General features: G+C 44.5%; 1 protein-coding gene across 2 annotated transcripts in view; it reads right to left on the bottom strand.

Annotated features, from left to right (window-relative positions):
• Positions 1-1,030: 1,030 nt before the first annotated feature.
• GTF2E1 (general transcription factor IIE subunit 1) overlaps positions 1,031-12,508 on the bottom strand; it is a 48,773-nt gene continuing 37,295 nt past the window's right edge. For both annotated transcript variants that reach the window (XM_064410283.1, XM_064410284.1), the window contains exons 3-5: positions 10,652-10,853; positions 5,743-5,990; positions 1,031-2,772 (exon numbers count right to left, since the gene is read on the bottom strand). In XM_064410283.1, coding sequence (XP_064266353.1) covers positions 2,342-2,772; positions 5,743-5,990; positions 10,652-10,853 — 881 coding nt within the window. In that variant the 3' untranslated portion in view covers positions 1,031-2,341. The remainder of the gene's footprint in view (positions 2,773-5,742; positions 5,991-10,651; positions 10,854-12,508) is intronic.

The following is a 12,508-nucleotide window of genomic DNA, read 5'->3' as shown; positions in this document are numbered from 1 at the left end:
AAGAGAAAGAGGGCACTATCCACTGTGTGTTCTGTTCATTCAAGGCAGGCTTGTCATGACAGGGAAGCAGCAGTGTACGGTTGTCTTTCAAGAGCCCAAACTGGCTGGAACAGGGCAGAGCAGCCATCCTTTCTAATGCCAGGAACTGCTGGAGAGGGCAGGAAACAATGAGGGCATCTCCTCATGCACCTTTGACCTTTCCAGTCCTCCCGAGGGCTGCATGTGGTGGATGAAAGATAGAAGGCAAGCAAACCCCACAACCACCACTCTGATTTCCCCACATGCAGGACATGCCTTGCTGAATGACAAAAACTTCAACTGCTGCACAAACCACAATTAAATGTGTTTTATTGTGAAAACCACTACTTTATAGATTTTTGTGCTGGGTATTTCCTCACCTCATCTTTACAAAACCTACAGCTTGATTTTACAAACTGAAAACTCACTATACGGCCCTGGTGAGTTCAGAGCACGAGCAGTTTTCTGTATTCAGGATTAGTTCTCAGTTTCTGCTTTTGGCTCCTTGTAAATCTACCTGCTTTTCTCCAGTGATAATATTGAATTCAGCCAGATTAAATCTAGACAGAATGGGTATAGCATGTTTTTTTCTGCTAGCTGATCACTGAATCTGACTTATCAACTCTATGACTTGATATCTAGAAGCTTGATACAAAATCTTGGAAGCCTGTCTACACAAGAACACCATTTTAACCAGCAGTACGATGTCTGCAAGTCCTCTACCATCAGCCTTCGCTTCCCTTGAGGAAGGAAGAAAGAAATGGAAGTGCTGATCAAAAGCAGCCTCTGTTTTTTACATAACACTGATGTAATGAAACATCCATCCTGGAAGTGCAGGAGATTCCAGGAGGCATTCAAGGAACCTCTGTTAAGGAGAAACAATGTGCTGTGGGATTTCAAATGGTCCTCTCAAAGGAGACCTCAAATTGTTTTTTTTTCCTTGAATCCAATACATCAAAATGATAAGCAAACACTATTCCCAACTAGGCACAAGATAAACTGAAACATGACAAAGGGGTGAAGTTTCTGTTTATTTATTCCTCTTTAAAATGACTTAAAAGAAAATTCAAAACACTATTTAAAAAAGAGGGGATTCAGAGTACTGAGAAGCTGAAAATCAAACCACAAAGGAGGCATTACAGGGTTAGCAGAACATAGAAAGCATAGTTAGTATAAAACAGATTTACAGTCTCAGTGAGCAGCAAATTTGTACTGCCCATATAAGTAGAACAGCACATAATGCTGCCCCTGCTCTCTGGAACACAGAACTCTTTTATAATTTTGTTTTATTGTAGTACTGTGTAGGAAAACACAACAATTTTTAAAAAAGCAACATTTTCAATTGAAAGAGAAAAACATTAAAAACATTATATTGCTCTATAGGCACTGATAAATGTCTTTCTGTGGTAAAAGAGTGTGCCAAGCAGAATTCCTCTTAAAATCATATAGCCCTGGTGAGATTGCAAATAAAACTTAGTTATGCTACTTCTCTGGCACTGCCTGACAGCAGCTCTGCCCACTGTGAACTGCCTGCAGGTCTTCACGGACAGGGCTATGCAGAAGCAACGGGCAGCAATATTGGAAAATGAAGGTTTCTCCTGGCAAGTCAGAGCACTGGCAGCCCAGATCCATGGAGGGCATTTGTTACACTGACAAGAAGTGACTGACTGCATGTGCTTGCCAAGGCTTTCACTCTGCCTGTTTCAAGTTACACCTGACCTTGAGGTGCTGAGTCCCAGCAGGGAGCAAAGGGGAGCAAGAAAAGGTTGCTGCCTACAGGTCTGCTTAGAAAGAGCCACTCTGGTGGCCAGTGGCTGCTGGCAGAGACTCAGCTACAAGCCCTGTCTGAGCTTGCCATCAGCAGACAAATATTCCATCTCCTCTCGCCTCGCTGAGCACAGGCATGTTACATATGCCCTCCTCTGCAGAGTGCTCTGCTCAGACTACGGAGCCCTTATGTCCCCTGAGCACAGGGATGAGGACTTCACTGGGATCTGCAACAAAAATCAAATTAAAGCCATTGGGGGAAGAGCTGCTAGGGCCTTGGAGAAGGTTAAAGCAGTGCCTGTGCAGGGCACCCTGAAGCAGATTTTTACCGTGCAAGCATCCTCACTTCTGAGACTTGTCCTCCCCTATGTGTTTTGGCACATGCAGCTCTGCTGCTCTCCTGCTCTGGCGAGCAGGATGCCTGAGATTAGCAGTGCTGAGCTGCAGTGACCCTGCCTATGCACAGGGGAGGGAAGATGCGCTCCAGTCTTCTGTTCTGCTAAAGAGTCTCTGCCTTAAAAAGTCACCTTTTAAAAAATGCCATGGCAGGGACCAGTTAATCAAACATGTCCTCGAACATGCGTTGCCCCATGGCTATGTAAACCTCTTTTTCCTCTGGTGTCATCTGGGCCACCAGCTCGGGACGCTGGCTCACTTGGCTGTAAGAATGTGGGCGCCCAGCCACTGTGACAGTGGGGTCTTCTGCCACCACCTCAAACTCTTCGTCCTCCTCCTCCTCCTCCAGCCCGTATGTTGTGGTGGCCGTGGCAGCAGGGCGGGGAGGGGACTCCTCCTCCGACTCGCTGGTCTCGCTCTCGGAGTCACTGGCGTTGCCGCCGGAGAGAGGAGCGGCACCGCTGACGGTGACGGTGGAAGCGGAAGGTGTCTTCTTCTCGTGGATGAGCAGGGCACGCATCACCTCCTCATTGTCATCCAGGGCTGCCCGGCTCTCCTCACGCTCCTGGAATGCATCCAGATCCCGGCCCCCTGCAAAGGGACACGAGGGAATGAGCATTTCCTCGCAGAGAGCTAGCTGTGTGATGGCCCTGAAAGCTTTCTTAACCTTCATTAATTACTGCCACTGAGCTCAGTTGGCAAAGTCACACCCTTTCTCTATGCCAACTCCTCCTCTCTCTTGATATTCAGAGACAGTTATGTCTCATAATGGCAGAGCAAGTACTGGCATCTCCTAGGAGCTGGGAGGCCTAGAGTCACTGTGGCTCCCAGCTGGAAGCCTTCACCAGGAGCACATTGCAGGTGAAGACAACAAATGCATGATGGGCAGGCACCTGGAAAAGACTTCCCCAGGGAGGTGTCCAACTCTGGCACTACAGTGGAGCAGAAAGCAAAGCAATCCTTAAAATACAGACCCCAAGCCCAGGCCCTACCCTGCTGAGCTCCCTGCCTGTAAGAATTAACACAGAGAAGAAATTGATCCAGGCAGACAAAGAATATGTGGAAATCATGTGTTATAAAACAACATTTAGAGCAGCCATGCCTGGTGAGCTCAGATGTGCACCTATACCAGGGAGAAAGGGGAAATGCTCCTTACAGGAAGATGGTGATGGCATGGAGCAGATGCAGCTGACAACCTGCAGCCCAGCTGTGCAGCACAGCCCTAACCAGTGCCTGCTCTCCAAGCTTAAACACAGCACAGACAATTCCTGTGGCTCCCTACATGTGCCTCTTATTTGAAGGCAACTGCAGTGTCCCAGCTGACACACCTGGCCTGTGCTCCTCTTTCAGAAAATTTGGGTGAACAACAGCTGGGAGGGTTCAATATGGCTCTGGTAGGCAGGATGTCTGCAGTTCATGGATTCTAAAGGTAAAATTCTGCTCAAAAGTAGCATCCCACAGAAAACCTCTCCTAATCCTACCTTTGGTGAGAGGGCTGTGAGTACACCTAGCACCAAAAGAACTCCAGGCACTATTGGGAAAAAAAACCAAACCCAAAAACCACCACCAAAAAAAACAGAAAAAAAAAAAAAAAAAACAGAACAAAAAATTAAATATGGAGAAAAAAATAAGGCCTAAAAAGTAAGACAGGCTCCCTGTGGCAAACTTTCTGTCTTACACCAAAGATGCTGCCTATGAACAATTGCTGGAGCTGAGGTGTTGGCATTCTGCCTTCATACAGACAGCCACTTGCCCACTCCTCCAAGACATGGACCCTCATGATTTCAGCACCACATCCAGGCAGGCAGCTCCCAAGTCTTTCCCTCTCCAGTGCTGGTTACTGCATATTTTTCAACTTGAGATTAAAAAATTATGTGAAGGCACTTAGTACTAAAAGCCAGGGCAGTTTGTGGTCACTCCTTTCCTGTGGTAAAATAAAGGCCAAAAGAACCCTACCTAATTTCACCAGAATTCTGTTTTCCTTGTAAATAAAGATGTAGTAATGGGTGATGGCTACAACTAGTAATACTAGAGCACTGCCAAATTTCTGAAAGAAAGGAAGAATAAAGGCATCGTGTTGGCAGTCATGTGCCCAGCTCACTGCTTGTGACTGTGGAGCAGAAGAGGCTGTAGGAGAGCATCTCTGTGAAATAATATCATAGCTCATCACACTGAGAGCTGTGAAATGACAACAGCCAGAGCTAGCTCCACAAAGGCTGACTTTGCGGCTCAGAGGGGCTGTCTCTTGCTTGCAAGAACTGTTTCTGCCAGATCCAAGCAGTGAATCTTTTCTGTCAATGGTCCCAGGTTTCTGTCCTTCCTGTTTATGTGTTGCAGAAGCAATTTCATGCTATTTCCACAAGATTCCTCTTTGATCTCCATAGCTGAGGAGGTTAAGCACTGATGCCAGTGATGTCCCTCAGTGACTTCTTGAGAAACACTTATGCTGTGTATATCAAAAGTTGTCTCAAAGAGTTGATTTAAAACTACAGGTGAACTGAATGTCTAGCAGAAAAATGGGGTGAGAACTCACCATGGCTGGTGAGTAACAACAACATCTGCTACAGACTGCAGGAGCGGGTTGTTCAATCATCTCATTTTGCTTAATCTATTTGAAAAATGTTTTGGGATCCATAATACAATTGAAAGGCATTACATGTGAAAAGTTCTTTAGGTATCTTGTGACCATTATATCTACTTCCTTCACTTCTGCTACACCTAAGTCCGTTCCTCTCCTGAACATGGCACAAGTTCCAGGGTCACATACTCACACATATGACTCCTTTTTGCCATATTTTCTTCCTAGGGCATCAACCGTTTCAGTCCATAATCCTAAAATTACTCTATCTATTGACTCACTCTTGTAAAAATCATAAAAGGTCTCCATTTCCAATTTTGGCATGGAATCTTAAACACCACACATACCAAAGCAGAATGTTTCTACTAATGGTTATAAGATTTTGACCATTGGTCTGTGGGTAACCTGACCCCAAGATGAATGAAAATAAAAACAGAGATACTGAGAAACATACAGAAGGGAATAAAGACTCACCTGTCATGATGACAGACCTTCCTACTGTACTCCCAGAAGCTGTATTTCTGAGTATTCTTCATACATAACAAGTTTTGAGAAACAATTATCAAGAAGGCTGGGAGCATATAAACAGCGCTGGTAGATTTAGTAGGCTTCAGGGTCACTGAACATTAATAAATGTTATTTTTCAGCAGTGACCTATTAGGGAGACAGCTTTCTAGATGAAACTGGAAGACCTTCATCTAGAATCAATAAGCTCTCAAGGTGGAAGACATAACAGTTCATTAACATTTTAGAAGCCCCCACAAAATTTCATGGACAGCTCAGCTTTACTGACCTAGATTTCAATCCTGGGTCTAAGGAATTTTTACATCTGCCTACACACAGGTGCTTTGCACAGCAGAGAGGAGCAGACACTCCAGTGTTGGGAGCAGCAGCTGTACACACACACAGCAGAACATGGTTTTGACAGCACTGTAAAGGCCTTGTGTAAGCCCAGCAGTACTTCTGCTCTGTGAATTTCTTACCATCTTTGATTTCATCAGGGTCATAAGCCCCCTGCACCGTGCTCTCTCGCAGCCAAATGGGTCTCTCTCTGGCTGGCTTTCCTTCACTTGCAGACCGGTTCAGATCCTCCTGGTCCTCCATGCTGATGACAACATTCTGGGTATACAAGTCCTCATATGATGGTCCCTTTGTGGTCCATGCTTCCCGATGGTGTCCAGCTGCAAGGCCAGCTGCTGCCCCTGAACCAGCACCAGCTGCACGCTCCTTGCTACATGAAAGTTAAAGAGAGAAAAACAGAGCTCAGAACAAGCCCCTCCTTAGACAAAAAAACTTAAATGATGATCAGTTATTTCTCATGATCTGCACTGAGAACTTTCATTCTCAGTTCTAACATGTGCTGCCAGGAATTTTTGTGCCAGCTTGCTGGTTTGAGAAACTTGTGGATCTCTAGCGGGAAACCCTACACAGGGCCATGGCAACATCCACCACAGACACTGAAAAGAAGAGGCAGCACTAGAGATGCAAATGCACTTAGGTTAAAACAAGCACAACATCTCAGAACTTCCTGAAACAAAAGCCACAGCAGCAAAACACAGTCAAACAGTAGTCTGGTGTTTGGAAAAGCCTCTTTTTGGCCTTCACACAGCAGCCAAATACTACATTTAAAAAGCACTGAAGTTTAACCAGGGTAGACAGTAGGCCCAGGGACTCAGCATGCTCAGAGCTGTGAACTGTTATTAATCACAGGACTTCTGAAGGAGTTAACTCACCAGAAAAAACACAGTTCAAACCTTTGCTTGAATTGTGAGTGACAATGCACTTGAGAAGTCACCTCTCCTGTGTTACACAGGAGATCTGTACTATCCACACATGCAGCCTTGGGAAGACTGGGGAGCCCAGGCAGAGAAGAAAAAAGAGAGAGCACCTTCAAACCAGAGGACTAGGGCCGGACAAAAGGCTTTGTATGCTGATGGAGTGCAGGAGGAGACAGAAGAACTGAATTCACTGTGGAAAAAGTGGAGAAATGAAGGGGCTGACCCACGTGAAGTGTATGGCAGTCAAAGACCAGCCCTCCTTTGCTCTCTGCACATTTCCCTGCAGGGCCGCTTCTAGCTCAGGAGACTGATGGAGAAAAACATTCCTGCTTGGATCTGATCAAAACAGGGTATCAGGTGAAATATTTTCTGCACACTGATGATGGCAATGAGCCTAAATACACCCTGGCCTGTGCTGCTACGTATGCAGAGTGAGGAAAGCCAAATCTGACTGTTCCTCTACTTCAGAATGAGATTTCATCTTTCCAGAGAAACAAATCCACTGCAGCTTGTACCCTCCCTCACCCATATAATTTCAGTCATCCAATTGCCAGGGGTAACTACAGCTTTTCATGAGGAACAGCCCTGCTTTGACTCCTTCTCTTGTCCAGATTAAATCCATCAAGGATACTCCAGGATGCCAGCTGAGCTGACAGTTGTCAACAGTGAGCATGGTTCAGTTGCTGCTGTCTACCCAGTGACCTTTTCTCCAACCAAGAAACTTAAAGTTGCACTTAGAGAAGACCTGACTAATATCAGGGTTTTTGTAGTGCAGCAAGGACATTACCACTGTTTGATGAACTAATTCTGCTGGATTTTTAGGGGTAAACAGTGAGGAGAAATTACACAGGTAGGTGAACATTGCTCTTCCCCAAATAAAAAATATTGGCCTGTTCAGCCACAGTATTGATCAGAGCTACTCACAGGCTCTCAGTAGTGGAATAGCTGGGATCTGTTAACAAAATACTTCACAGCATCTTGTGTTAGCATGTCTCGTGTCCTTAGCAATCCTGCAGCCAGCTCTATTAGGAGAGTTTCACAGCAGCCTTGAATTTTGGGGCAGAAGGCTCATGCGCATGTATTGCTTATGTAACCTAAGGAACCACACAGAGACCTTCTCCCCAGCATGTTATTTCAAGTGTTGGTACCTTTCAGCTCTCCAAGACAGGCGTGTGTTCTGTGAAAAGCACCACTCTGCTTCCCACACAATAGAAATCTCTAACTAGCGTTTCCCTGACGATTTTATGTAATCCACTTTCCTCACAGGATGCACAATGCAGCTCTCCCCCAAGCTCTCCCTCCCCATGACTACAGCGTGACACTAAACCCTCAGTAGTGCCAGGAACTACATAATAATACTTTTGCATAGAAGCCTCTGGGAGTGTGCCTGAAATTGACTTTTTTTCCTACACAGAACCATTTAGCAGCAAAACACTTATTCCATGACGTCAGGAATGTTTCAAAAATGAAAGTAACACTTCTAAGAGACACCTACAGTACTAATTACTTCATGTGACCTACTGCAATGTCCTACACTGAGCTGGAGCCATCTAGACACTTTCTGTCTAATTTTGGACCCCAGTGAGCTTTGCAACTGCACCTCAACTGATGTCTCTTTATCTTCAGTGACACTGCTGGTAGGTGTGAGCACCACCCCAAGACTACCTGAGCAGGGGAGTACTTCACTCTGCAAGAAGAGAACTTACTGTTGAGCAACCTGTTCCAAAGTACAGCATTAGACACCATGGACCAGGCACCAACAGAGGGCCAGGTGTGGGAGCTGCCTTACAGGCAGCACAGAGCAGATGAAGGGATCTCTTAAATCTCTCTTTCTCTCTTAGATCCACGAACTGCTTTTTCCCCACCTTGCTCTAGACTTCACATGGCCACCCTGCAGGCAGGAACTGTGTCAGCTCACTGGCCCAGATGTGGCTACATTTAGTCTGTTTTATTCACCTCGATGGAAATCCCTTAATGAGTGGTTTAGCTGCCTTTAAAGGCAACACAAATAGCCCTTGACACAGCTGAGGCATGGCCCACAGAAACCACACTGTGCAGAGGGCAAACAACTTGAAATTTTCATCTCAATCCTGCCCAGACTATTAAGAAAGGTCTTGGATAATGGGGATAACTCTCTTTTTTTTGCCACATTTGAGATAAAACAAAACACATTTTCATTGTGCTGCTCTTAAGAGTTTCAACTTCAAAAAAGACAACCCATGGTTCTTGACAGCACGACCACAGAAAATTAATTCTGTGAAGACTTTTTGTTAATTAAAATCATGCTATTTTGACACAAGGAAATAGAAGGGTTATTAAAATCCATAATTTTTTCAAAAACTACAGAGAAGGGCTTAAGTAAAACAGGTTTATTTTGAAACCTGTGGGGCTAATTCATGCTCTCCCACAATTAAGAATATTAACAGCCTCTTAGGAAAGCATAAATGAAGATCTACCCAGTTTCCTAGGGCAGGTGAATGACAGCTATGCAGTGCCAGTGAGGCCACTTAGAGCTGTAACTCTCCTGAAAACACGTGGAGTTGCCCAAGTTACTGCACAGAGAAGATGCAGGCATTGTGTGACCTTTTCAGCTTGTTTCAGAATCACCAAATGTCAATTTTCTTAATGATTTCAGACACTCAAGACTCCATAAAAACAGAGAGGATAAATAACCCAGGGTTTGGCACTTTAAAAAAAAAATCTCACAGCAGTGCTTTAATGGAATTAACTGCTTTGAATTAATAAGCGTTAATAAATAATTAAATCACTGTATGTGCTGAAGCAAGTTGTGTTCAAGTAAGCATTTAGAAAGCTGCCTATTTATTTTGTCATTCCTTGCACAGAGTAATTAATCATTTACAATGTTTTTTAAGTATTTAAGAGTCAAGTAAGTGGGCACTGCTATTTAATCATGGGACTGCACCAGGCCTCTGCTGTGATAATTTCCTGTACACAAAAAGGGAAGACTAAAAAATTACTCTCTTTTTGGTAGGGTTATCCCAGTTCTACTACTTAAACTACTGAAAAGGGATTTTAAAGCAAAGTCTAGCGATTCAGATTGGGTATAAAGGCTTCAAAGAATTCCCCATATCACCAAAGACATGTTGAGTGACCTTGGAAAAATCTTTTCTGCTCTTTATACTGCTTCTGTTTTTCTATCAGAATGATGAGGAAAAATAGCTACCTTCTTGGCTAGAAAAAGACTATGAATCGACAAAGAATTTTTATTATATTAATTAAAGCTGTCTAGCATGAATATATGAGGAACATTCTTTCTCAAGGTTAGCCTGAGAGAAAAAAAAAGAGTATCTTGCTTGCTCTCCTATTAACTAAAGCCAAGCACCCCAAGGCACTGTGGGAATGCTTCCCCTCACGGTACAGCTCTTTTCCCCCGTGTGTATAATTAATTTTTTTTTAAATACAGAGAAGTGCATCACATTTCACCACAGCTGACAAAACTGACAGCTCCCCACATCTTTTTGCATTATTTAAGCATCATCTGTTTTTGTAAAGCTAGGAATGTTCCGAAAGAAAGTGTCATTTCCCATGGGTAAGAACATTTTAAGGAGTTTTTGATACTAACGTGGTCTTCTCCTGAAAAGAAGAGGTGTGTAACAAGTTGGACAAAATCAGAAGAAAAAACTGCTTATTACAAGTAATGTATTCAAACTAGAATGCTGTAATATGAGGATTTGAAATACAAGGTGTGGATTGCAGATAGCTTCATTTCAAAAGCTGGGTAGAAGCAAAAGGAAGATGACAGGTAAGTATTTGAGAGATAGAAGACAGCATAGGTGGCACCTTCAGACCTTTGTCAAGCAGCTGCAATTTCAACTATTGGGCCAAGGGCTTGGTGTGCATACCAGCTGCAGCACGGCAAGCAGCAGGCAATTCAAGCATCCCACCTCACAGAAAAATACATGAAGTGGGCTGACCAGAAGAACAGTTATTTGCCTTGTTTAGTAAAAAATGGTTACAGCCCTCTGTCTGTCAGTTGTTTGCATTGTTGGTGCTGTACAAGTAAGTGCTGCACAAGGTTTGGGAAAGCCCCACAGAGCAGAGGAACACTCTACAAGGAAGCAGTACAGTGAGGAAAGACCAGGTGTGCTCCCACCTCTGCTTCAGGGCAGGAATCTCTGTGGGTTCTGGCTCCAGGATTTCATAGGCTAAGTTAACATCTTCTGTCTCACGAAGCAGCGCGTAGATGGGCTCGATCTGCTCGTTAAACCTCGCAACGAGTGTCCTTGCATCCTTCTTGGGCATCGCCGACTCATCTTCCTCCACCTCGGTCTCGCAGAACGTACAGCGGAAAGTTCCTAAAACGAGAGAAGTTGCTCAGCGTTGGAAGGAAAGCAGCACGCCTGGCTCCTCATGCAGCCTTCCCAACAGCAGCGCCTTGCTGTTCCCTTAGCTGGATGCTAAGGAGATTTTCTGCCCCGAAAATCCCTTCCCACACATGGTGTACCTGGTTATTATTCAAGCAGACAACAAAAGAAGTATTTTGATACCATCCAGGGATACCCAGCTGGGTACAGTTTCTCGCTCTGAAAAGCCCAGATGGGCTGCAATACCTCTACTGAGACATCTCCTAATCTCCCTCCCTCCTTGCTGCACATTTTAAATGTCAGCTATGACTGGGCTGTGATAAAAAGCTACACAGTATCCTCTAAGGACTTCAAATATCTTCTGTTTCAGGTGCCTATGACGCTATCTCCCAGGCCACACCAACAGGCTGATTTCACAATAAAACAGTGCAGTTTTACACTGCACCAACCAGCCTGCAGTAACTGCTAATCTAACCGTTGTCACTTTGCAGCTACTGCAAAAAAAAAGAGATGGCTTCCCCTTCTGTTTCAAGGCCAAACCAGGCAAAAAAGTCATTACTGCAGAGCAGTCAATGCAAAAACCTATCCCACCCAACTCCCATACTAGCTTCTTAAAATTACGAATGGTAAGATAAGAATCATGTGAACAGCAGTTAAAAATAAGTTTGTTTTGCAGACCTCGTCAGGATCTATAAAAACAGGTCAGACTGAAATGGCTACATGGCAAAGCAGCTACAAAAAACCCACTGAACTCCTGCACAGCAGCTTTTGGGTTTCATCACTCCATCTGTGAGCAGGACCCTTGGGGCGGTACATGCACACTGGGACCTTTCCATCTGGTCTGCTAGCAGGGAGCAGAGCACTGCAATGGCTTCGTCTTGCAAGTGCTGGACTGAGAACATACCCCTCAGAACATGACATCCAGAGTGATGCTCACAGGCTTCTTGACTTCTCTTGCCCCATGGGTGGTATTTTTTATTTATCTATTCCGTGACACCCACGCACATCTAGCCTCACCTCTCAATACCCCAATGAAGCAATGACAAGATCTTTTTACCAACAAGAAGCCTGAGGATAGGTCCTGCCAAGGAAATTATAATCTTATGTATAAAAATCAGAATTAGAATCAGTATTGAAGTCTGCTAAGCCACCAATGCTATGGACAAACACAGTCAAAAGAACAGGGTTTGCCCAGGGCACTTGGGCATGATGTAATGACACAGGCTGGCAAGCCAGGGCTTCTGGTATCTTGGCTTGCTGCTTACACAGATTTGCTAGTGTTGTCATTTCATTTTTCAGCAGAACTCCTTCCCTGCCTGTAATACAGCGATAAAAACAGACCTAACTTCTTCAGCGCTGGTTGTGAGGGCTAGACAATGCTCACACTCGTCTCAGCAAACACAAAAAGCACTGTTTATGACAGAAGGGAGATCTGTTGCCTCTCACCAGTTTGCAGAGATGCAGGTTTGTACCCTGGCACCATCTGAAGCAGCTTTTGCTCATTGTTACTCAGAAATTAATGCATGCTGTGTATGTGGCCCGTAATATGGACACATTTCCTGCGATAATTTTTCTCTTTAGAAAATTTGTCTTATTGGCATGCAAAAGCCAGAGCAGCCAACAACAGCACTATGCAAAGTAAAAGA

The sequence above is a fragment of the Passer domesticus genome, chromosome 2 (genome assembly GCF_036417665.1).
Source record: "Passer domesticus isolate bPasDom1 chromosome 2, bPasDom1.hap1, whole genome shotgun sequence".
Taxonomy (NCBI): domain Eukaryota; kingdom Metazoa; phylum Chordata; class Aves; order Passeriformes; family Passeridae; genus Passer; species Passer domesticus.
The sequence above is the reverse complement of the archived record's forward strand: the minus strand, read 5'-3'. Positions and strand labels throughout refer to the sequence as shown.